The sequence below is a fragment of the Triturus cristatus genome, chromosome 3_2 (genome assembly GCF_964204655.1).
Source record: "Triturus cristatus chromosome 3_2, aTriCri1.1, whole genome shotgun sequence".
Lineage (NCBI taxonomy): Eukaryota > Metazoa > Chordata > Amphibia > Caudata > Salamandridae > Triturus > Triturus cristatus.
Window position 1 is genome coordinate 1,205,028,876 of NC_140584.1, and position 25,565 is coordinate 1,205,054,440.

Below are 25,565 nucleotides of genomic sequence, written 5' to 3' on the forward strand. Positions count from 1 at the left end.
GTGACTACCTCCTGCCCCCCACTCACCGGCCAAACCCATCCGTGAGTCATGGGGTTTCCTACGACTACCTCATACAGTCCCTGTACAGTCTACTGCGATATTAACTTACGAGTGATAGGTTTCCTTTATATATACTAAATTGCTGAATGTATCCTATGAATGATTCTTGCTGTAAAGCGCTTCAATACCTTCGGGTCTGGTTAGCGCTATATAAAACTCATAATAAATAAATAAAAAATGTGGATATGCAAGTAGGCGTCTCCGAGGTCTATTGTTGCCATGTAATCCCCTTTTTGAATTTGTGGGATTATCTCTTGGAGGGTACACATTTTGAAGCGTTGTGTTAGTATGAACTTGTTTATGAACCTTAAGTCCATGATTAGTCTTAGAGTTTGATCCGGTTTGGGTATTAGGAAATATGGGGAGTAGGTTCCTGTGAATCATTCTCGTCTTGGTACTTTTTCTATTGCCCGTTTTAGGCATAGTTCCTTGATCTCTGCGTTTAGCAGGGTTTGTTCTGATTTAATGAATTTTCTTGTTTTTGGAGGGCTTGCAGGTGGTATGTTTGTTAGCTCTATGCAATACCTGTACTTAACCAAATGTAATATCCAATTATCTGTTGTGATCCTTTCCCATTGTTTGTGGAAAAAGGATATTCTTTCCCCCCCCCCCTCCCACACTGGTGTCTTCTGTGGGTTCTTCCTTATGTTTAAGTCAGTTAGACCCATTTCCTCTCCCTCTAGAGGATTGGGCTCTTCCTCTGCCATTGCCTATTCCTCGGAAGGGCTGCTTCGGTTGTTGTAGTCAACCTTGATAGCTTGACTGCCGACCCATTTGTTGACTTGGGTTCTGCCCTTGAGTTTGTTGTGACATCTGTTGTCCTTGACCAAAGGTGCCTCTACCTGTGGGCTTCCCGTTATTGAATCCCCCTCTTCTAATGGAACCCCTTTGCTGCAGGGCCCCTTTGACCTTGCTGTTTCATTGTCCTTCTTTATCTGTTGAAGGGATTCTTCTACTTCTTTGCCAAACAGAGCTTCTCCATTGAATGGCCTAATAATGATGGAGGTTTGAACTTCCTGCTTAAAACCTGGGATTCTGAGCCAGGCATGTTGTCTCAGGGTGGTTCCTGTGCACACTTGCCTACTAGCAGTATCTGCTGCATTCAAAGCTGACTTCAGACGTGTTTGCCAAGTTCTTCCCCTCCTGGACAATAGCTCTTGCCCTCTTCTTGTCCTCCTCAGGGAGTTTGTTCGAAAACTCCTCAATCTCATCCCACTGTTGGTGGCCATATCTATTTAGTAGCGTATTACAAGAGACAATGGTCCCTGAAAGCAAAGGAGTATATCAAGCAACAATCAATATAGCCACAATAGGTACTATATTATAGCCTATGTCCAGCCGGACAAGGCAGCTTTAATAAGCAAAATGTCTTTCAATGATCAAACAAAATGTAAGCAAAATATTGGTGAGACACAAGCCTGTATCCTATGGCTTACATATCAAGAGGACATACATTTTTGAAAAAACAAACAGGTAATTGAAGCGATGTTTCTATGACGAGAATAACAGGTAGTGAAACATCCTGGTATAAAGCTAGTCACCTTCACGACATTTTGCTTATTAAAGCTGCCTTGTCCGGCTGGACATAGGCTATAATATAGTACCTATTGTGGCTATATTGATTGTTGCTTGATATACTCCTTTGCTTTCAGGGACCATTGTCTCTTGTAATACGCAACTTCCCAAGGTCCCTGACCAATTGCTTTGGGTGCCCTTGTGCCTTCGTTACTATATCTATTTAGTAGGGCATTAGAGTAAGCAATACACCACTGCGTTTCCGCCTCCTTCGCCCCACCATATCCATCCTCTTACTTTCTTTTCCTGGTGGAGGCCCGGTGTTGGAGACTGCATTTGCTCTCCTCCTGGCTGTGGCGACAATAATGGAGTCAGGCACTGTACTTCCCTGGATATATTTAGGGTCCTTTGAGGAGGGTTTATATTTCTTTTCCACTCTGTGGGTTACTCCCTTGTTTGAGGCCAATTCCTTGAAGGCTTCTTTGCCTTGATCCAGGATACTGGGCAGCATAGAAAGGTATTAAGTTCCTTTTGTAGCTGGTATCAATGTTTCTAGCAAGAAACATGTGCCCCTTTTTCTTCCTCTAAGGGTACACCAAATTGATTTGCTGCCCTTATTACAATGTCATAATAGAGAGCTATGTCATCTGGAGGTGAATCTTTCTAAGGGTAACAGCAAATTTCTTCGGGGCTCTTGGTGTCTAGGTCGTTCCACGTATCCTCAAAAGTTTCTGAGTTTTCCACTTCTTCAGGTAGGTCTCTGCATACCTCTGGTTCTTCGCCTCGAAGCTCAGGGGTTGGAGGCGAGTCAAAGATCCCTTTCTCTTCTCCCTCGGCGCCTTCTGTCTCTTCAGCATCAACGTTCTCCATTTCGGCAGCCGGTGTCCTTGGGATAACGAAAGTCCTTCAGTGAGGCGTCTAAATCCCTCTTCTTTTTTAGGAGCATTGCTATTTCCTCCTCGAGTCTTTATCTTTCGACCTGGAGTGCCCTCTTGGCGTCGGAGGCCGGAGATTTGTGTTTCTTCCCGACGTAGACGTTAGTCTTCAGCGGTGTTGTGCCCTTTTTTGCAGGTTCGGTGTCGACCCTTGGCATCCGCGTTTTTGGCGATTTTCCCTCCTCTGTAACCTTCTGTTGGGTTCCGTGGGGTTCATTAATTGCAGCTGACCCTCGATCGCTTTTTTGCTCGGCGTTGGGGCTGCATTTTGCGCCTTATGTTCGTGGCCCTTGGGTTCCGACGGATCTTTATGGTGCCTTACCTTCTCGATCTTCTTTTTCGGATCCCTCGCCTTCTTCTCGGCTTGGATTTTTTGTGAAGTCCCTTTGTAGGATCTTGACGTCCGATCCCTCTTGCGCCGACTTCACTAGTGCTCAATGTTATTCCTCATTGCTAGAGAAACCCAGGTCTCAGGAAGTTTTCTTTGTTGTCTGCGACATTGTGGAGTAATGGGCCGGTCTTGGATTTCGGCGTGTCCTCAGTCTTCGGCAGGAACGCTGCGCAGGCCTCACAGTCCTTGTCCTGATGATCTTCGGGCAGGCAAAGGTTGCAGACGTCGGGAGGGTCGCGTTTAGCATACTTGTGTTGGCAATTGGGGCAGAACTTGAAGGGGGTATTCTCCATGACCCCTACCTTGCCATTTGTGGACCAGAGTGGTCCTCTGTTGTTCAACCGAAGCCCTGCTCCTGCCTCTGGTTATGACGTTGTTGATCGATGATATATCTTGGCAATCTTCTTTTTCAAAGTTTTTGGGGAAAAACGAAACGTTTCTTCGTAGCTTTCCATCTTTCTTCCAGAACCAACTGCAGAAAAAAGAAACTGAAGATGGCCACCACGCATGTTGACCTCCAGGATACAGTCTTACATCACACAGGGGACGTACCTGGCACCAAATGGTGGTCGACAGCGACCAAAACAAGAAAAAAAAAAAGAAAATTTCGGACCCAACCACTAGATGGTGGAATGATGCACAGCATGTGAATTCAGAAAACAATTCACGCTGCAAAAGTACATTTCCTTCAACTAATCCACTTAATTAACGGAGTAGCGCGCTACTCGCTGAAAAATACTTTGACGCCTTATCAGCGGTAGTAAGCGCTATATAAAAACAATAACGGGACTTAACAGTCAACACCCTGGACTCACCAACGACAGAGGGCTGGGGGGGGACACACCGTCCATGGCAGGGGCTTCACTCACTGAAGCCCTTCTACCATTCTTGTTCTTCGGCCTGTCCACTTTCGAGGCTCCACTTTCATAAGTTGGGATTGGGCAGGACCTCCAGTCTATGCCCACTGCAGGCCCACAGTGCCTCCTTAAAGAGCCTACCTCTCAGGGGTTTGGAGCTGAACTACGAGGCGCAGTGTGCCTGGCACTGGAGCCCCACTCCAGGACCCCACAGTGGGCACTTTCACAGCCACCGTGCAGTCCCCGCCAGCACAGGGGAGCAGGGCCTTCCTAGCCAGGTGGGCGAGGTGCAAGTACCAAATACACACCCATGCCTCACGCACGGGCAGGTAAACCCACACATGCCTCACAAGCAACCTCATCACACACATTGTCAGCTACAAGTTCCCCTCCCAGCTAGGCTTCTCTGCCACAACTGCCCCCTGCCCACACCACAGAGCTTCTCTACCTTATCAGCCCCCCCCCCCACCCTGCGGGGCTTCTCACCCTCATGGGCCCCTCCCCATGGGACTTCCCTCCCTCATCGGCCCCTCCCCCCTGGACTGCTCTCCCTCATCTACCTACCAGGCCCTCAGTCTGAGCCCCTCTTCACCTCTTATGTTTAGCTGCTGAGCTTCCCAGTTCCACCCCTTCCCCTGCCCCTTCTCCACACCTACTCTTTCACACCTAGCTCATAGCATCCCTCCAGCCCCCCCGACCCCCTCTGTGGCTTCTCTGCATCCCTCCAGCACCCACCGTTGTTTCTCTGCCTCCCTCCAGCACCCACCGTGGCTTCTCTGCCTCCCTCCAGCCCCCCCCCCCCTTCCATGGCTTCTCTGCCTCCCTCCAGCCCCCCCTTCCATGGCTTCGCCCCCCCCTCCATGGCTTCGCCCCCCCCCCTCCATCTCCATGGCTTGATCCAGCCCCACCCCCCCCCCCTCCATGGCTTCATCCAGCCCCCCCCTCCATGGCTACATCCAGCCCCCCTCCCCCCCCATGGCTTCTCTGACTCTCCCCAGCCCCTACCCCATGGCTCCTCTGCGTCCCCCCAGCCTGCCCCTACCCCATGGCTCCTCTGCGTCCCCCCAGCCTGCCCCTTCCATGGCTTCTCTGCGTCCCTCCAGCCCCCCCCCCATGGCTTCTCTGCCTCCCTCTAGCCCTCCCTCTCCTCCATGGCTACTCTGCCTCCATCTAGCCCCCGCCATGGCTGCTCTGCCTCCTTCCTGTCCACCCCCTCCTCCATGGCTTCTCTGCCTCCCTCCAGCAACTACCCCCCCCCCCCCATGGCTTCTTTGCCTCCCTCCAGCAATCTCCCCCCCCCCCCCATGGCTTTTCTGCCTCGCTCCAGCAATCCCCCTCCCCCCCCCGGCTTCTCTGCCTCCCTCCAGCAACCTCCCCCTGCCCCCCCATGGCTTCTCTGCCTCCCTCCAGGTCCTCCTCCTCCATGGCTTCTCTGCCTCCCTCCAGCCCCCCTATCTCCATGGCTTCTCTGCCTCCCTCCAACCCCCCCCCCCATTCATGGCTTCTCTGCCTCCATCTAGCCCCCCCCATGGCTTCTCTGCCTCCCTCCCGCCCCCCCATGGCTTCTCTGCCTCCCTCCCGCCCCCCATGGCTGCTCTGCCTCCCTCCTGCCCCCCACCATGGTTTCTCTGCCTCCTTCCTGTCCACCCCCTCCTCCATAGCCTCTCTGCCTCCATCCAGCAACCCCCCATGGCTTCTCTACCTCCCTCCAGCCCTCACCCCTCCTCCATGGCTTCTCTGCAGCCCCCCTCCTCAATGGCTCCTGTGCCTCCCTCCAGCCCCCTCCCATGGCGTCTCTGCCTCCCTCCAGCCCCCCTCCCCCATGGCTTCTCTGCCTGCCTCCCTCCCTCCGGCTCCGCTCCCCCATGGCTTCTCTTCCTGCCTCCCTCCAGCCCCCCTCCTCCATGGCTTCTCTGCCTCCCTCCAGCCCCCCTCCTCCATGGCTTCTCTGCCTCCCTCCAGCCCCCCTCCTCCATGGCTTCTCTGCCTCCCTCTAGCCCCACCCCACCCCATCCCATCCCATATCCCATGGCTTCTCTGCCTCCCTCCAGCCATCTCCCATCCATGGCTTCTCTGCCTCCCTCCAGCCCCCCTCCATTACTTCTCTGCCTCCCTCCAGCCCCCCCCCCTCCTCCATGGCTTCTCTGCCTCCCTCCAGCCCCGGCCCCCTCCATATCTCCTCTGCCTCCCTCCAGCCCCGCCCCCCCCCCTCCATGGCTTCTCTGCCTCCCTCCAGCCCCACCCCACCCCACCCCATCCCCCGTCTCCCATCCATGGCTTCTTTGTCTCCCTTCAGCCACCCCCCCCCCCCCCCCCCATCTCCATGGCTTCTCTGCTTCTCTCTAGCCGTTCCCCCCTACGCGCTGGAAAGAAAACTTACCTGTGAACGCCACCATCTCTGCTACTTCCTCTTCACACGGCAGCACGTAAGTACATAGGCTCCCAGATTTCCCCCAACCACTCAAAACACTGCTGTCATCAGCATAACAACATCATAGTGATTTGTCTAAGCGGCCTGTTTAGCCGCTTAAGTAGTGCCTGGGACAGTTCGCCACGCGGCTGTGCATCACAGCCAGATGGAGAACATGCTCAGTGCGCATGACGGTTTTGCCGATCTAAGACGGCCAGACAAACCATCATGCGCACTTAAGAGTGTGCAAACCACTCCTTCCTCTGCTCTTGCCAGCCCAGCCTTAACCTGTCTCAGATTTTGCACAAACAAATGATATATTATCATTGTAGGTTTCCTTTTTGCACTGCTCAAAGAGCAGTAGGGCAACGCTCCTCCGGCCTTAGTGGAGTAGCCGCCACTGCCTGGTGCTCCTTGGATCAGTTAGTGGATGAGTTCTGCCCCTTGCCTCGCTTGCCCAGCAGCCCTTAACTGGTTGCCCTCCGCGCAGTTAGTGGGGGGGAGTTCTGCCTCTCCCTTCTCTTGTCCAAGCCACCCTCATACCTGGTGCTCCTCTATGCAGTTAGTGGGCGAGTTCTGCCCCTTCCTTCGCTTGCCCCACCCACCCGCTTACCTGGTGGTCCCCCAAGCAATTGTAGAGTACTGCCCCTTCCCTTTTACTTCCATGCCCCCTCACCTAGAGCTCCTCCAGTTTTGCTGGAGGTGTACTGCCCCCCTCACCCCCCTTCCTCCCCTCAACTGGTGCTCCTCCACACAGGTGCTGGAGGAGCACTGCCCCTTTCACCCACATTTCCTCTCACTCCCTCACCTGGTGCTCTTCCACGCAGTTGCTGGCCGTGTAGTCTATGATGCACCGCCCCAGCCACTCGTCGGGCCTCGCGCTCAGGATGTCGTTGCGGCAGTTCTCCAGGTGAGGCTGCAGCTTGAGGAGCAGGATGCGAGAGAGCAGGTAGCCGAAGCCCCCGTAGCAGTAGCGCCCCCCAGGGTCGCCCCCTATGAACTCCTCGGGCCGGCCCATGTACAGGTCGGCGTCGACGCTGAGGTGACTGACTAGGTGCTCGATGCGGTGGGCCTCAGTGTACGTGTCATCCTGCACCAAGTAGAACCAGTTGAACTCGTTGATGCTGTGGTCCAGGATGTACTTCACCGTCTGGTACATGTTCCAGATGGGGCGCTCGTCGCCATGTGTGACCACCGTCATGCCATGGGGCACCTTGCGCCCGCGCATGCCTGTGAAGTAGATCAGCTTGTCCAGCCGGTGACCCAGGGTCCTGTTCACGGCCACTGCCAGCGTGCCCAGTGTGGTCTTCGAGGTGAGGACCCCCACAAAGAGCTTCTCCCGGATCCCCAGTTCCGTGCTGATGTACCTGGACCTGGAGGAGGGAAGAGAAAGAGGAGGTGGTGAGAAGTGCAAGGGTCTGAGCTCTCCTAACCGTCCATCTCAGTGGAGATAACAGACCCTCATATACTGCTGGTAGACACACTACCCCCAGTTTTTAAAACTACAAGCGCAATCTAGAAACATGTGTACAAGTACTTCTGGAGTCTGTTCACACGTGCCTGAAGTACTTACTGTACATGCCTGGCCTTACTCCATCTGAGTGGAGACCATGGACCCTCATATACTGCTGGTACACTACTGCAACCCCTTAAAACTACAGGTGTGATCTAGAAGCAGAAAGAGTTAGCAAGGGGTGGTGATACGCTCTGCTAACACTGAACGTGTGCACCAGGGCTTCTGAAGTCTGTACATGTTATAATGAATGTAGAAAATGAAGAGGGTCCACTCTCTTCAATGCAAGCATCAGCAGAACGACATATGTACATTTTAAAGGAAAAACACACGCCTAAACTGTCTTCAATAGTAGAAAAGAAAGCACAAATGGAGTCAGGCCCTTGGGGGAGGAAGTGGACATAGAATTGAGAATTATTTTAGACACAACAGAAATAGAAGGTCACAGGCCCGCATAAAAGAAGACGTGTAGGGAGTAGAGTATTGCTAGGCTCCAAAGCAAAAGACAAGCCAAGGACAACAGTAGTGGGGAGATTGTGTAGAAATGTACTTATAACACGTGCACATGAATCGCATTCCATAAACATGTGATTAGCTGTTTTGCAGAAAGTATTAGCTTTTGATACATTATTCTGCTTGAACAAATGTTGATGTAATATGCAAATCTGACGTATTTGCAGTTACAAAAGAAACTGTCCGCCACATTCTAAGCTGAAGTTCAGATTCCACTTCCACGGACCTTCCGAGCGCTCTTTGTAAACTCTATGCTATGTTGCCAACAGAAGTCGTGTCGTCTTTTTTTTCGTTCAGCAACATTTATAGAGGCAGTCAGCAGGCCATATCAACTTTCCCAGACTGCACCTGAGGGAGATGCTGCCGGCCCTCAATTGAATAGACACGGCACAAACATATCAGGTAAGCAGACGAGTGTTACGCTAAAGTCTGCCTATTCAAGAGAGGGGGCGGGTAAGATCTCAGGTTGCAGTCAAAAAAGGGGGGAGGAGAGATCGAACTTCGTACCTTAAAATTTTTTAAATCGCATGATTCTCTGGCAATCATGGTATGGAAAAGTATGCATGGGGTTTTTGTTTTTCTTTTGTTGGGATGCAATGATATGTTTAAAGAAATTCAAAGTGGTGATTCGTGGAACCCACTCTCCTTAGAAATGGAAGGGAAGAGCAGGAGGCAGCAGTGCTTTACCCAGGAGACAGCTCCTGGAAGAGACACTCCTTCAGAGAGTTATCTAGGAGGTAATAGTGTATTACCGAGGACGGAAACTCCTGGAAGGTAGTAAATAACAAGGGGAACAATGAGGGCTTGATAAAGGTCCACTGTACTTGCCCTGGGTAGAACTAGAAGACAAACCACACACTGTAGATAGTTTTCATTTAGTCACTAGGTCCTGAGGAATCGCCAACTGATCTATTAGAGATATTTTATAGGCGAGAAACCTGTTGACCACTAAGGGGTAGAGCGTACCTTTTGTCAGATTAAAACAAAATAGTCGCCCTCCTCCTTTTTACTTTTTAATCAGGTTGTGACCTCTCCACAATTAAAATAATCATAGAGGATTCTCTTACCCGTTTTAACCCACACACCACATCTACATCTTACCAGGCCCCTCACACCCACGGCACCTATACGGCAAGGAACAAAAGATCTCCGATAAAGAGCCCCTTTATGGGTGCCCGTCGAGCATTGCAGCGCCGGCTCGACGAGGAGCAGACCCATAGGATGAAGCAGGACACCTAGCTTGCTGGGTGTGTGAGGGTCCTGTTCCGAAAGGAGGTATTTCCCACCTCCCCGCCACTCTGAGTACTCACCAGGTGGCCAACTTGCCACCCAGGAACACCGTACCTCTTTTGTCTTCTATTTCAAACTCCTGGAAGGGCCATTTCTTCGGGAAGTGCCCACAGATATCCCGGTTTGAACTGGAGGGCAAGTGAAAACATAGTGAGACAGGACTAGGTAACAAGTGTGTTAAGTCTGACGTAGTAAGGAGATGGTCATTTGATCGCGCCGGCAGGTCTTACTCTGAATAAGTCAGACACCTTGTTCCCGAATTCCTAGATTTAAGATATCTGGAAGGCATCCTTAAGGAACAGCCACAGAGGGTGAAGCATCAGTTGTAGAGTCTGACCGTTCGGTAATGGGACCGCTGAATTGCTGGTGTCAATTGACCTTGCCCTGAGCACGGTCCAAAACTTGGTTGCAAGTAGATATCCCTCCATGAACGAGGAGGATGACAGAGTACAGAACTGCATATTCACAACAGACAAATCATAGAGCAGTGGCAAGGTTTCCTGCTGGTTGTCAGACAGTCTGGTATAAGCGAGGAAAAAAGGATATTTTTGGTATTTCATTACAAACCCCTAAGGTATCCTGGAAGTGGGGAAACATTATCTCATTTAAAAACAGGGAGCCAAAATAAAACGTCCAAAGCCAGGCCTAAAGAATAATAATAATAATTTCCTATGAGCAAGACTGATAATTCACTGTGGCAGGTAACAGATGAGATTGAATTAAAATCAGAACTGAACAAGCATTTGCAATGCAATATGTCTCACATTTGCGAGAGTTTGAACGATTGGCGTTGTAAATAACAATGCCTTTTATTTGTCTGTTTTAACCGTGCAAGCGGTGCGTAAACACGCACTTTGTATTTATAGTCTTAGCTTACCAGAAGCAAGGCTGGTAGTAAACTAGGCGCAGTTATTGCAGCCTTGCTTCTCATAAGCAAGGACTAGAAGTACAAAGTGCGTGTTTAAGCATTGCCTTTAGGTTTTCACAACACATAAATAAAAGTAATTGTCATTTATATGCCAATAGCTCAAACTCTCTTAAATGCGAGACGTATTGCATTGCAAATGCTTGTTAATCTGATATTAGCGAAAACAAATCCACATCTGCCTGCATAGATTTGTGTCCTACAGAGACATAATAGAAAATAGTGCTCACATACTAAATCAAGCATTCCGTGTAACGAGTGAAGTGAAAAGTCCAGTCTTTATGGGCGGTAACTAAAGGAGACAAGGCGGTACCAAGGGGGAACTAACAAGCCTCAATAAATCGGAAGGTGGTGTTTAGGAAGGACAATGGCACAAGCCAATTAAAAATATGGGCGGAGAGTGGGCAGGGCTTATAGTGCATACTCTAATACAGCATGCTGTGCCCTAGGCTCGACCTAAAAATCACACTTGCAATTGGGAGTGAAGTTTTATCAAAGCTTTTTTAGCACCTACTAGCCCCATATGGCAAGTAAACAGGCTGGGAAGCAGGTGTTCTGTTCATTCAGACACTGAATGAGCAATAAAGATGCCATTAAATCTGTTTTTTATCTGGACACATTTGCAGTCTGTTCAAGGAAAGAGGTAAAATGTCAGTTTGTCTTTGTTATTAAGCCGCTTGGAAAATTGAGTTACTTTTTCCTCTCTCTTACTACAGTTTGAGGTTTTTGTCAAGTGAGCTAACATTTAAATAAATAGCCTGTAAATTAATATTACAAACATTTTAAAATATATTGGAAATTACAATTGCTTTGTTATGAAGAAGTGTGATGCAAAGAGTTAAATAGGGGCAAAACAAATCAGAAACCTTTACTTGGTGATGTGCAAATGACACATTTGCAGAAACTCTACTTCCCAACATTGTTTGTACACTATATAGTTTTATCAGTAAAACCACATGTCAGTGGGAAATTGTGTGGCCATTTCAATGTAAAACCTGCTGATTGCAAACAAGGTGCTACCACTTAATGCTTTAGTTATGTTTATTAAAAGTGATAGTTTTTAAACATGATTTGAGAAACATTCCTGCCCCAGCCCTGATGACAATGCTGTTAATGAACTAAGAGGCATGTCATGGGCCGTGTTTCCTATATGAGGCTAGATTTGTATTATATATGGAGCAAAAGTAAGGACTATAATCTCAAACAAGAGTTTTTATACAGCAGACATGCTGAACTCACATATTTGAAGGGGCTCATACGTCATAATGAAGAAAATGGCAGCTCAATGAATGGATTGTCATGAAAGGCCACATTTCCGAGTAACTGGATCAGTATACGTTCATGGTAATTGGCACCATAGCACTACATTTTGGTGCAGGGCCCTTTCTCTACAGAAGGGAAACCAAACTGACAACAGCATACAACAGGAGTGTTAGGCAGTGTGGGATAAAAACAACTAGATTAACTTTGGTAAAAACACCTACAACTCTTCAAGCAGGAGAAAAAGCATTATTTTTTCTATGGGTTTCAGGGAAAATGGAAAGGATCAGGTGGGAAACAACATCAATTGCAATGTTATAAGATATAAGGCTGACATGCAAAGGGGCACCTCTAGCCTAATGGATTATTACTGGAACTGTGGTGAGTGGCTGTATACGCGACTTCCTTCAGGTTGGACAGGCCTCTGTGCTTTGGTGACCGTGCACACCTCCTCCCTGGTGATTCCAGGAGTGGACATCTCTGAACTGCAGGACCATCGCATGAGCTGTCCAATGGCCCTGCTTCACAATCATCGGAGGAAGAGAGCTGTAGAGTGCTTCGGTACTACAGCCTGGGAAGAAGTCCTGCAAGAGCACAGGTTATTCAAGGATGCTCAAATCTTCTTTGGAAGCATCCTTCCGTTCATTCAAGCAAAAGTGACTGCACGTTGGCTCCAGGTTAACTGATGAATTGATGAAAGCCATCAACGCCACTTAGGATCGCTTCAACGCGATTAAAGAAGAGTTGCGAGCAATGAGAGTAATGATTATGCAGCACAGATATGTGTTAGACTTAACGACGGCTATGGAAGGACGAGTATGTGACCAGATTCAAACTGCTAGCTGCACGTATATTCCAGCCAATGGCGCAGATAATGGAACACTAACAGAGGCCATACAAACTCAGCATACCTTGCAAAAGAAGATGGTGGATGAGGAGCGGTGCCTCTGACAAATGGTTTTCAGAGCGGGTTGCATGGGTACCATCCTGGATGTCAGGACTATTTAAGGCCTTGTTGCCTGTTATTGTAATATTGCTATTGATGTTCTGTGTACTCCAGGTAGTGATAGGTTATTGTAGAAGCGTTAGTCAGGAGTTAGGAGGGATGTTCACTACTAGAGTGGTCAATAGAATGCAGAAAGTTGAGGAGAATGTATAAACATTAAGGACTCCAAGCAAAAGGGAAGGTGAGGAAGTAGTTGAAAGTTTCAACTAAAGGGGAAATGTTATAATAAATGTAGAAAATGAAGGACTAATGTCAATGCAAGCATCAGCTGAAACACGAGATACGTGTTAAAGGAAAAACACAGACCTAAACTGTCTTCAATAGTAGAATCGAAAGCACAAGAGGAGTCAGGACCTTGGGGGAGGAAGTAGACATGAGCTTTAGAAGAATAGGGAAATATAATTAGACACAACAGAATTAGAAGGTCACAGGCCTGCATGCAATAATAAGTCTATGAGAAAATATGCAGATAAAGCAGCAGAGAGGCACAGAATAGGTGAGAGGTTAGGCCTTGCAGAGCAGTAGACGTGTAGGGATTAGAGTATTGCTAGGCTTCAAAGTGCAAGAAAACCTAAGGGCAACGGTAGTGCAGCCGTGGTGTGGAAATGTAACTATAATAGGAGCACATGAATCCTATTCTATACGCGTACGTATGCTGTTTTTGCTATTGGTGTGCTTGAGCAAATATTGATCTAATATGCAAATGTATGACGTATTTGCAGTTACAAAGGTATAAAAGAAACTGTCCGCCACATTGTAAGTTGAAATTCAGATTCCAGTTCCACGGAGCTGACTGACCTTCTGCGCGCTCTTTATAAACTCTATGCTAGATTGCCAACAGAAGTCTTGTCGTCTTTTTGTTTTGTCGTGCCACACACGTGCCTGGAGTACTATACATGCGTGATCTCACTCCAGCTCAGTAGAGACCACAGAACCTCATATGCTGCTCTCCTCCCCTCCCCCACCACCCACCACTCAAAAGAAACTGCCACCCTTTAAAATTAAAAATCTAATTGAAAAATGATCAGAAACACCAAAATGTGCTTCTCTTTCCAGAGGAGCGTTCGACAGTCAATATTGGGGTACAGAGAGAAAGGGCAAGTGGTGAAAATAAGGGTGGTTGTACAGTGGTCGAAGTGGGGAGGGGGATTATGAGGGACATGACATGCCCATACTTGAATTCTAGAAAACAACAGTTCTCCTACATTTTTGAAAAAAGACAACCGTCCTGGGACGGTTAGTTCCCACAGCTAAAATGCTTCAGCTGCAGTGTAAGGCAGGAAGTCTCCTGCACTGTGACACCGAGGTAGGGCAGACAGCTAAACAAACCTTCCTGCCCAGGTGCTGCTGCCTGAAATATATGTAAATGTGTGCAACTGGTCAATCTGCAAATGTAAAGTGTGCCTGGAAGCGCATATTAGCTTTAATTGATAGAATCACTTGAGGCTTCCTGATGACACGATAATTATTTTTGAAAAGTATTGTGAGGGCGCTACCAGGTAAGCTGTGAAGAGTGCGCTTTCAAAAGCCAGTTCTAAGAAACATTTGCACTATGTACAGTCTGAGTATTACTCAATTGTACGATTTGGAAGCACCTTTATCTTGAACCTTTTTGCACATTTTGCAAAAGCCTATATTATACTGTGTGAAATGAAAGATTAAAATGATGACTTACAATTACATAATCACGCCTCTTTCTGTCTCAGACTGGGACCCTGTAGCACTAAACATACACAAATCCCTAGTCTCCACGCACCAGCCAGGATACAATTCCGTGGCTCTCTGGTTACACATACAAACATCTGCAGTGCATTAACTAATAGGGGTTTCATAGTGTACAATCGTGCATTTCACACTGATTTGCATTTATTTTTCATTTAAGCTATATATGTGGTTACCTGAAGGTGAAAGACAAAAAGGTTTCTGAATATTTTTGCCAGGCCTTTGACCCCGCCCCCATAGCACGCAACATCACAGTTTGTTAATGCACTTCGACCACTGAGTTGTAACACACAATTGGGGTACCCCACAAATGGTCATGCTCGTGCAGGAACTCGTGCTGCGATGAAGGATGCTCTGGACACGCGGTGAATGACGGGGTCTCCCTCCAGGGTCATCTGTAGGATGGCAGGCGAATGTCTAGGGTTGCGTCCAGTTCTTCCCATGGCAGCAGGGGAGTTTCTTGGGGGCCTCGTATTGCACACTGCTTCGGGGGTCCTCTGTACGAAAGGTTACTACCTCAGGGGTCATCTGAACAGATTACTGCTTTGGGGGTCCCCCATATGGAAGGTTGCTGCATTGGGGGTCCTCCGCATGGGAGGCCACAGTCACTGAGCCCTATGCCAGACACGCAGACCTATGAATGGGTCAGTCATGCAGTCGTGTACACGGGTCAGAACACACCAAACGTGTGAGAGTCACCAGTCCTGTACATGGGCCGGAACGGACTAAACACAGCGTCACAAAAACTTTCAAACCCCGGGATACAATGGAAACGCTGCAACTGGCCCAAAACAACCGAGAGCGCCACGAGGCTATGCTACTGGGAGCTTGTGCGCCACACAAAGCTCACGGGCGGCGATGCCATGAAGAATGCGGCCAGACCGGAATAACTCCCAGGCCGGGCCCCTCTGGGAGATGTGCCAACGCGTGGCAACGGGCGAGGGGCCCTCGGCTGGGGTGGCACAAGAGCACACACCTCGGAGCAGGGGCCGTCCGGGGCTGTCCGTCTCCGGGGCCCTCGGCTGACGTGCACAAGAGCACACACCTCTGAGAAGGGCGCCGCCCGCTGCGGTCTGTACACTACAGGTCTGGGCGCATTCTCTGGATTCCCAGGTCTGTCAGTCCGCGTCTGTTGGCACCAATGCCATCACCATTGTGAGCTTTATGCGTCTGTCCCTCCCTCATCCGGACACAGGGTGCGTGATGGAAGGGCCCATGAGGTGCGTGTGTCTGCACACTGTTTGCGGCAGTGCCTGGAGAGGTGCGTGTATCTGCACACTGTTTGCACCAGTGCCGCATCAACACATGATGCAGCCATCACCCCTGGGCGCTACATGCGTCTGTCCCTTGGGCGCTGGACGGGGTTTCTGTCCCTCCCTCACCCGGACACAGGGAGTGAAGGAAGGACCCGTGCCAGCAGTGCCCAGTGAGGTGCGTGTGTCTGCACACTGTTTGCACCAGTGCTGCGCCCACATGATGCAGCAATAATCCCGGTGCACTACATGCGTCTGTCCCTCCTTCATTCGGACACGGGGTGCGAAGTAAGGACCCATGAGCCACCCTTGACCCCGTTTTCTCAGGCTGGTCGCTCCCCACGCCGTGCAGCACCACCTGTGCGTCCGTGTCCCGTGAGCCAGCCGCTGCTGATTGCCAGAAGTTCGAGGCCCGCCTCCACCCGCAGGCTACCACCTGCGCCTCATCCCTGGTGGCCAGTGGTAAGCCGTAGGTTCTGTGCGCTCGCTCTGACCCCTTTCTGCCTGTCTGACCTGCTGTGATTTGCCTTCTGTAACTGTTCTATTCTGTCGATTCCGTTATTGTGTTTTTATTCTGTTTTTGCCCCGTATTTCTCCTCTACTGTGCCCCTCTGTTATTTCCCCCTGTTCTAACTACCGTTTTTCCCGCCGCTGCGTCCCCGCCCCCCTGCTTGCCCATGCGCTGCCCCGCTCCCACCTCCTCCCCCCCCCCATCTCCCCTTATATGGTGGCTGCGCCACTGGCGTGCCAAAGGCGTGCCTTAGGCAAGTCCGTCCGCGCCTGGACTGCGCCCAGCACCAGGTCCCCTGGCCCCCGCGAGCACCACGACACCCAACGCCACTACGACGCGAACACCCTCCACGCACTCCACACCGGACGACCGCACACCTGCTTCCTGGCCACCCCGAAGAGCACCATAGGACCTTTCTCCTGCTGGAGCTGCAGCTTCACCAGCCTCTCAGCCGCCAACCAGCCCACCAGGACAGGACGCAACCACCTCAGATGCATACTCCTGAACACCCACTCCGCACGCAAACACGCCGTCGTACTCTGGGACCTGCTCGACACATCCTCCCCGGACGTATCCTTCCGGACAGAGACCTGGATGAACGACTCCTTGGCACCAGACATCGCCATAGCCATAGCCATCCCGGACGGCTACAAGATCACCCGCAGAGACCGCACCAACGGAGTAGGCGGTGGAATCGCCATCATCCACAAGTCCACCCTCAAGGTCTCGACCAACTCCGACGACACCCTCCGCACCGCCGAACACCTGCACTTCCAGAGCCACACTGACCCAAACATCACCCTCAGAGTAACTCTCTTCTACAGACCCCCCCGGACCGCGGCCTCAGTTCAGCGACTCCATCGCAGACTTCATCAGCACGCACGCCCTCGCCTCCACGGACTACATCTCCCTCGGAGACCTGAACTTACACCTCGAGAACAACAACACCAACTTCACCACCCTGACCGACAACCTCGCCAACCACAGACTCAGACAGCTTGTCACAACGCCCACCCACTGCGCCAGCCACACGCTCAACCCCATCTTCTCCACAAACTCCCAAGTCTCCTTCAGTCACACCACCGAACTCCAATGGACTGACCATCGCTGCATCCACTTCACCTTCCGGAAACCCACCCCCGCACCCAACAGATGCCCCACCGCAGCTGGAGCAAAATCACCGAAGACCAGCTAAACACCGCCCTGGCCCGGAACAGCATACCTCAGACGACTAACCTTCTACACCCCGAACCGTCAGCTCCACTCCGCCGACCGCGCCCCCGCTACCATCCTCCGCATTCGACCACAACACCGCCGCCAGCAACCTCAGGCATTGGATCGACGACTGCACCTACACTCTCGCCCGATCAAGAAACCCCTCCAACAGACGCACCAACAAGAATGCCAGCTGGTTCTCCGCGGACCTCCAGACCTCCAAACAAACATGCCGAAAACTAGAGAAGAAATGGCACCGCGAACAGACACCAGAGAACCACGCAGCCCACAAGAACGCCATGCACCAACATCATCACCTCATCAGATCCCCCAAAAGGACCTCCTTCAAGGACCGCCTTGACAACAACGCACACAACAGCAAAGAGCTCTTCAACATCGTGAAGGAACTCTCCAACCCCAGCTCCAACGACATCCCACCATCGCAAGACCTGTGCAACTCCCTTGCCACCTTCTTCCATCGCAAGATCGCAGACATACAGGACAGCTTCGACAACCGGACAGCTTCGACAACCAGACAACCACGACAGCCAACGACACCTCAGACCTCACAGCCACAACCCACAGCGGCCCCCTGCTCACCTGGACTAACATCAACGACGACACCACCATCAAAAACATGAACACCATCCACTCTGGCTCCCCGTCAGACCCGTGCCAACACCACAACTTCAACAAAGCCAGCGCCACCATCGCACCCCATCTCTGCAAGGCCATCAACATCTCCTTCGAGACCGCGACCTTCCCGGAGAGCTGGAAACACGCAGAGATAAACGCCTTGCTCAAGAAACCCAAGGCAGATCCGAGGGAACTCAAGAACTTCCGGCCCATCTCCCTGCTCCTGTCCCCGGCGAAGGTCATCGAGAAAACCGTCAACAAACAGCTGACCAGCTCCCTCGAGGAGAACATCCTGGACCTGTCCCAATCCGGGTTACGCAGCAACCACAGCACCAAAACTTCCCTCATTGCCGCCACCGATAACATCAGGGCCCTGCTGGACAACGGCGAAACCGCGGCCCTCATCCTCCTGGACCTATCAGCCACCTTTGACACGGTCTGCCACCGCACCCTAAGCACACACCTCCACAACGCAGGGATCCGAGACAAGGCTCTGGAATGGACCTCCTCCTTCCTCTCCGCAGGAACCCAGAGCATCCGCCTCCCCACTTCCGAAGCCTCCAAGATCACCTGCGGCATACCCCAAGGATCATCCATCAGCCCGACTTTGTTCAACATCTACATGGCCCCGCTCGCCCACGTCGCCAGACTGCAGGACCTCAACATCATCTCCTAAGCTAACAACACACAGCTCATCCTCTCCCTCACCAAAGATCCCCTCACCGCCAAAACCAACCTCCACGAAGGAATGAAAGCCGTCCCCGAATGGATGAAGAACAGCCGTCTGAAGCTGAACTCGACAAGAGTTCCTCATCCTCGGCTCCACCCCCTCAGCCTGGGATGACTCCTGGTGGCTGAGCGCCCTGGGAGCAGCACCGACACCCACCGACCATGTACGCAACCTGGGGTTCATCCTCGACTCAGCGCTCTCCATGACTAAGCAAGTCAACGCCGTCTCATTCTCCTGCTTCAACACCCTCCTTATGCCCCGCAAGATCTACAGGTGGATCTCCACCGACACAAGAAGAACGGTCATCCAGGCCCTCGTCAGCAGCAGGCTGGACTACGGAAACTCACTCTACGTGGGAACCCCAGCCAACCTGCTCAAACGAATCAACGCATACAGAACGCCTCTGCCCGCATGATCCTCGACGTCCCTCGACACAGCCACATCACACCCCACCTGAGAGACCTGCACTGGCTGCCCGTCAAGAGGATCACCTTTCAAGCTCCTCATTCACGCACACAATGCACTCCATGACACCGGATCAGCATACCTCAGACGACTCACCTTCTACACCCCGAACCGCCAGCTCCACTTCACCGACCGTGCCCTCGCTACCGCCCCCCGCATCCGAAGAGCGTTCTCCGACGGCAGATCGTTCTCCTACCTCGCTGTCAAGACCTGGAACACCCTCCCCATCCTCCTATAGCAGACCCAAGACCTACTAACCTTTAGGAGGCTACTCAAGACCTGGCTATTCAAACAGTAGCAGCAACCCCCCCTCCCCCCTCCAAACCCCCAGCGCCCTGAGACCCTCACAGGTGAGTAGTGCGCTCTACAAATTTCCTGACTGACGACAGCAGTGCCTGGTGAGGTGCGCGTGTCTGCACACTGTTTGCACCAGTGCTGTGTCCAAATGATGCAGCCATCACCCCTGTGCACTACATGTGTCTGCCCCTTGAGCACTGGACGGGGTGTCTGTCCCTCCCTCATCTGGACACAGGGTGCGAAGGAAGGACCCATGCCAGCAGTGCCCGGTGAGGTGCGTGTGTCTGCACACTGTTTGCACCAGTGCCGCGTCCACATGATGCAGCCATCACCCCTGTGTGCTACATGCGTCTGTCCCTCTAGCACAAGATGGGGTGAGCGAGTGCTCCTCCCTCACAGGGCACAGAAGAGAGAACCCATGGCCGCAGTGCCTCGTGTGGTGCGTGTGTCTGCACAAGTGCCGCGTCCACATGATACAACCATCACCCCTGTGTGCTTCATGTGCAAAGGGAGTCTCTGCTCCATGCTTCAAACGACCCCATGGCCTTCGACCTACTACCAGAGGGAAGGAGGGCAGGTGAGACGCAGCCTCGAGGAGCTGCGGCACCTAGGAACTCTCATACCCGGGAGATCCCAGGACGTCCAGTTTCTAGGATCATTGCTCTTTTCCAGAATGTCCCTCACAAGCCGATCTCCCTGGTATATCGTGTCCTGTACATCTCAAACTTCCCTCTGTTCCATTCATACAGCGTGTCCCACCGTACCCCCAAGAGCGCTCTGTTCCAGCTGTGCAGTGTGTCCCGTACACCTCATAACTCTGTTCCATTCATACAGCGTGTCCCGTACCCCCAAGAGCGCTCTGTTCCAGCTGTGCAGTGTGTCCCGTACACCTCACAACTCTGTTCCATTCATACAGCGTGTGCCGTACCCCCAAGAGCGCTCTGTTCCAGCTGTGCAGTGTGTCCCGTACACCTCACAACTCTGTTCCATTCATACAGCGTGTGCCGTACCCCCAAGAGCGCTCTGTTCCAGCTGTGCAGTGTGTCCCGTACACCTCACAACTCTGTTCCATTCATACAGCGTGTGCCGTACCCCCAAGAGCGCTCTGTTCCAGCTGTGCAGTGTGTCCCGTACACCTCAGACCTCTGTTCCATCCGTGCAGCGTGTCCGGTACCCCCAAGAGCGCTCTGTTCCAGCTGTGCAGTGCGTTTTCTACACCTCAGACCTCGTTCTGTTCCATCCGTGCAGTGTGTCCCGTACACCTCTCAACTCTGTTCCATCCGTGCAGCGTGTCCCGTACACCTCTCAACTCTGTTCCATCCGTGCAGCGTGTCCCGTACACCTCAGACCGCAAGTGTGTCCCAATTGCACCCGAAAGTTTTCATACATAAACTCAAAGTGTTTCATAATTATCCGGTACTCCCATTGGCTGTGTGCCATAGACTAGGCAATAAACTGGACCAGGAAGACGTGGATTTGCTCTTACCCTGAAATTCTTCCAGGAAGGACTTGACCACGTTTATTTAAATGAATTCCTGCACGGAGGGAACAGGAGTCCGAGGTGTACGGGACACACTGCACAGCTGCATTAGAGAGAGAGGTCGGAGGTGAACAGGACACGCTGTACGGAGGGCAGAGAGGGAGGTCTGAGGTGTACAGGACACGCTGCACGGATGGAACACAGAGAGAGGTCTGAGGTGTATGGGACACTCTGCACAGCTGCATTAGAGAGAGAGAGGTCGGAGGTGTACATGACACGCTGCACAGGTGGAACAGAGGGAGGTCGGAGGTGTACATGACACGCTGCACAGGTGGAACAGAGGGAGGTCTGAGGTGTACAGGACACGCTGCACAGCTGCATTAGAGAGAGAGGTCGGAGGTGTACATGACACGCTGCACAGCTGCATTAGAGAGAGAGGTCGGAGGTGTACATGACACGCTGCACAGGTGGAACAGAGGGAGGTCTGAGGTGTACAGGACACGCTGCACAGCTGCATTAGAGAGAGAGGTCGGAGGTGAACAGGACACACTGCACAGGTGGAACACAGAGGGAGGTCTGAGGTGTACGGGACACACTGCACAGGTGGAACAGAGAGGTCCGAGGTATACAGCACACTGCACAGATGGAACAGAGAGGTCGGAGGTGTACGGGACATGCTGCACGGAAGGGACAGAGGGAGGTCAGAGGTGTACGGGACACGCTGCACGGATGGAACACAGAGAGAGGTCTGAGGTGTACGGGACACACTGCACAGGTGGAACAGAGAGGTCTGAGGTGTACGGGACACACTGCACAGGTGGAACAGAGAGGTCCGAGGTATACAGCACACTGCACAGATGGAACAGAGAGGTCGGAGGTGTACGGGACATGCTGCACGGAAGGGACAGAGGGAGGTCAGAGGTGTACGGAACACACTGCACAGGTGGAACTGAGGGAGGTCTGAGGTGTATGGGACACTCTGCATGGATGGAACAGAGGGGGGTCTGAGGTGTATGGGACACTCTGCATGGATGGAACAGAGAGGTCTGAGGTGTATGGGACACGCTGTACGGAGGGAAGAGAGGGAGGTCTGAGGTGTATGGGACACTCTGCATGGATGGAACAGAGAGGTCTGAGGTGTATGGGACACTCTGCATATATGGAACAGAGAGGTCTGAGGTGTACGGGACACTGCACAGGTGGAACAGAGGAAGGTCTGAGGTGTACAGAACACACTACATAGATGGAACAGAGAGAGGTCTGAGGTGTACAGTACACACTGCACAGGTGGAACAGAGGGAGGTCTGCGGTGTATGGGACACTCTGCATGGATGGAACAGAGAGGTCTGAGGTGTACAGGACACGCTGTACGGAGGGAAGAGAGGGAGGTCTGAGGTATACAAGACGCTGCACAGATGGAACAGAGAGGTCGAAGGTATAGGGTACACGCTGCACGGAAGGGACAGAGGGAGGTCTGAGGTGTACAGGACACGCTGTACGGAGGGAAGAGAGGGAGGTCTGAGGTATACAAGACGCTGCACAGATGGAACAGAGAGGTCGAAGGTATAGGGTACACGCTGCACGGAAGGGACAGAGGGAGGTCTGAGGTGTACAGGACACACTGTACGGATGGAACAGCGAGAGGTGTACGGGACACTACATAGATGGAACAGAACGAGGTCTGAGGTGTATGGGACACTGCACAGGTGGAACAGAGGGAGGTCTGAGGTGTATGGGACACACTGCACTGACGGAACAAAGGGAGGTCTGAGGTGCACAGAACACGCTACATAGATGGAATAGAGGAAGGTCTGAGGTGTATGGGACACACTGCACTGACGGAACAAAGGGAGGTCTGAGGTGCACAGAACACGCTACATAGATGGAATAGAGGAAGGTCTGAGGTGTATGGGACACGCTGCACAGGTGAAGTGAAGGGAGGTCTTTGTTCCATTTGTGCAGTGTGTACTGTACACCAGAGGGCGGTGCGAGGTGTACGCGACACTGCTGAGATGGAACAGAGGTCAGAGGTGTCCAAGAACCTGTCCGCAGGACTGAAAGAGTTGACAGGAGAAAAAGCTCTCTCAACCCTTATTTTTCAAATTTACGGTACGAAAAGACCATCCGTCCAGATGCTGAACAGAATTACACAATCATTAAAAGCACACTTTCAGAGTACAGTTTTAAGTTTCTGCCAAATTTGGCGTAAATCCGTTGGGCTGTCTTTTTTCTAGATTTTGTCCTATAATTCCCTATGGAAATTAACATGAGAAAATGATGTTTTGTGGCCTCCCCTTTGTTGCTTGTGCCCCACTCGACGGTCACCCCAAAACTATGAAGGAGCTGAGTTAATGACGTTTTTTGGGGAAGTTTCATTTAGATTCGTAAAAGAATGCCATAGTTATTAGTTAAACAACAAATGCTCTTACTATGGAATCTCTAACCTAACTTTAACACAGTGGTGACTGCCACGGTTCATAAAAATACATAGACCTACAGTCATTAGCAGTCCATGGTCTCTTTGCATAGCGGTACGATAGTACCAGTAATAAGCAAATACATACACCTACAGTCATTAGCAGTCCATGGTCTCTTTGCATAGCGGTAAGATAGTACCAGTAATAAGCAAATACATACACCTACAGTCATTAGCAGTCCGTGGTCTCTTTGCATGGCGGTAAGATAGTACCAGTAATAAGCAAATACATACACCTACAGTCATTAGCGGTCCATGGTCTCTTTGCATAGCGGTAAGATAGTACCAGTAATAAGCAAATACATACACCTACAGTCATTAGCAGTCCATGGTCTCTTTGCATAGCGGTACGATAGTACCAGTAATAAGCAAATACGTACACCTACAGTCATTAGCAGTCCATGGTCTCTTTGCATAGCGGTACGATAGTACCAGTAATAAGCAAATACGTACACCTACAGTCATTAGCAGTCCATGGTCTCTTTGCATGGCGGTACGATAGTACCAGTAATAAGCAAATACGTACACCTGGAGCAGAGGATGGCTGAAAGGAACATAGACCATCTCGTGCAACACCTAAATACGGTACAGCGATCATTCAAACAACGAATGCCGAGCCGTGTCCCTCCGACAAAATATTGGGAACTTGAGTGATGCCACTGACTCTCACAACCGACTTGTCCCACTAACCAAAGCCATGGGCTAGAGGACAGCACTGCATGGACTAGGCCGCACTAGAACTGGGGAGGCTGTGCTGGAAGGGCAATCCAGAACACTCTAGAGCAGCGGCTCCCAACCTGTGGTTCAGGGACCCCTGGGGGTCTGCGGAGCCCCTTTGGGGGTCCGCAACTACTTAGAAAATTCAATATTATCAGATTAATAAAGTGTATACAAATAAGGAAGCTAAGTGTACAACTGAAAATGTTAAAATGTACTGTAAATGTGAACGAAATTGGAGGATACAAATTAAATTAGCCTCCTCCGATTGATTTGTGGGAGCAGTGCACGTGCATCTGACGGAATATGGCATGAACGACGAGTGGCCTCAATGGAAGCTGGTTAAGCTGCAATCTTCATGTTAAAATGTAGATATTTTTCATTTATAGGTGTTTGCAAGTTAAATAAAATGTGCCATAATTTGTTTATTTATTTAAATGTTTTGCTCCGTATTGTGTGTGTATTGTTTTGCGGTTCAAATCATCAGTGCTTAGGCTTGGTCCCTCAGCCGGCAGTCATGACTCAGTGAGGGGTCCCTGGATTCCAATAAGATATGGGAGGCGTCACCGGGTTCCGGTAATGATTAATTGGGGGTCCCCAGAAGTCAAAAGTTTGAGAACCCCTGCTCTAGAGGTATGAGGATATGGGGCTGAGCTGGTGTGGAGGGGAGACGGAGGAGCGAATTCTCACTGGAGAGATGATTTTATTTTAGACTTAGCCGGAGTTCCTGAATCTACCCCAGGAATTCCTGACCAGAATAATAGTAAAAACAAGCATCGGCATAGCCAATAGGTCTCGACTTTGGGACCCTATAAGTGTTTAGCCAGAGAAATTGACTTTGCCTAGGTCTTTAAACTGTGCTGTAGAGAAGTGTGCAGCATGCTGAAAAGTTATAATAAAGAAATGTCAGAAGTATTTTTGTTACCTTATATATGACCAAGAAAGCATTATGTACAACTGAACGGCCATATTAAACAAGGTCTTTCTAATGTATAAACTATAGGGCTACGAAGCTGTGCTGGGCATCTGGTGTTTTTACAAGATCTCATTAAAACATTTTCCAGTGGAATCCGCAGTAAAAAGCACCGTGTTAAAAACCTGCCCCATTGTTCCCCGCTTGGTGTGCAGTCAGAAAAGTGCCCAAAGGTTGCCCTCTTGGCGATTCTCACAGTCGCACGACCTTCGCTCTCCGAGCTCCCAATGCAGAGGGAGGGTGCGGAGAGCGTGTGCTTGATTCCGTGTGACTTTACCAGTGAATTCTGCATTGAAATTTCCAAAGGACACTGGGGACGATGTATGTGAGCGCTTTACATGAGCACCAGTGGCGTTACAGACGGAACATTGATTTTGTTAGGCACGGGGAGATTAACTATTTTGCGAAGGACCAC

The 25,565-nt window shown here is 50.9% G+C and overlaps 1 protein-coding gene and 1 pseudogene across 1 annotated transcript in view; one reads left to right on the forward strand and one right to left on the reverse strand.

Moving 5' to 3' along the window:
* Positions 1-25,565, reverse strand: part of CHPF (chondroitin polymerizing factor) — a 157,490-nt gene that overhangs the window by 55,869 nt on the left and 76,056 nt on the right. The window contains exon 2 of the mRNA XM_085650169.1: positions 6,977-7,541. Within this exon, the coding sequence (XP_085506295.1) occupies positions 6,977-7,541 (565 nt within the window). The remainder of the gene's footprint in view (positions 1-6,976; positions 7,542-25,565) is intronic.
* Positions 12,170-12,828, forward strand: LOC146859453 (endogenous retrovirus group PABLB member 1 Env polyprotein-like; annotated as a pseudogene).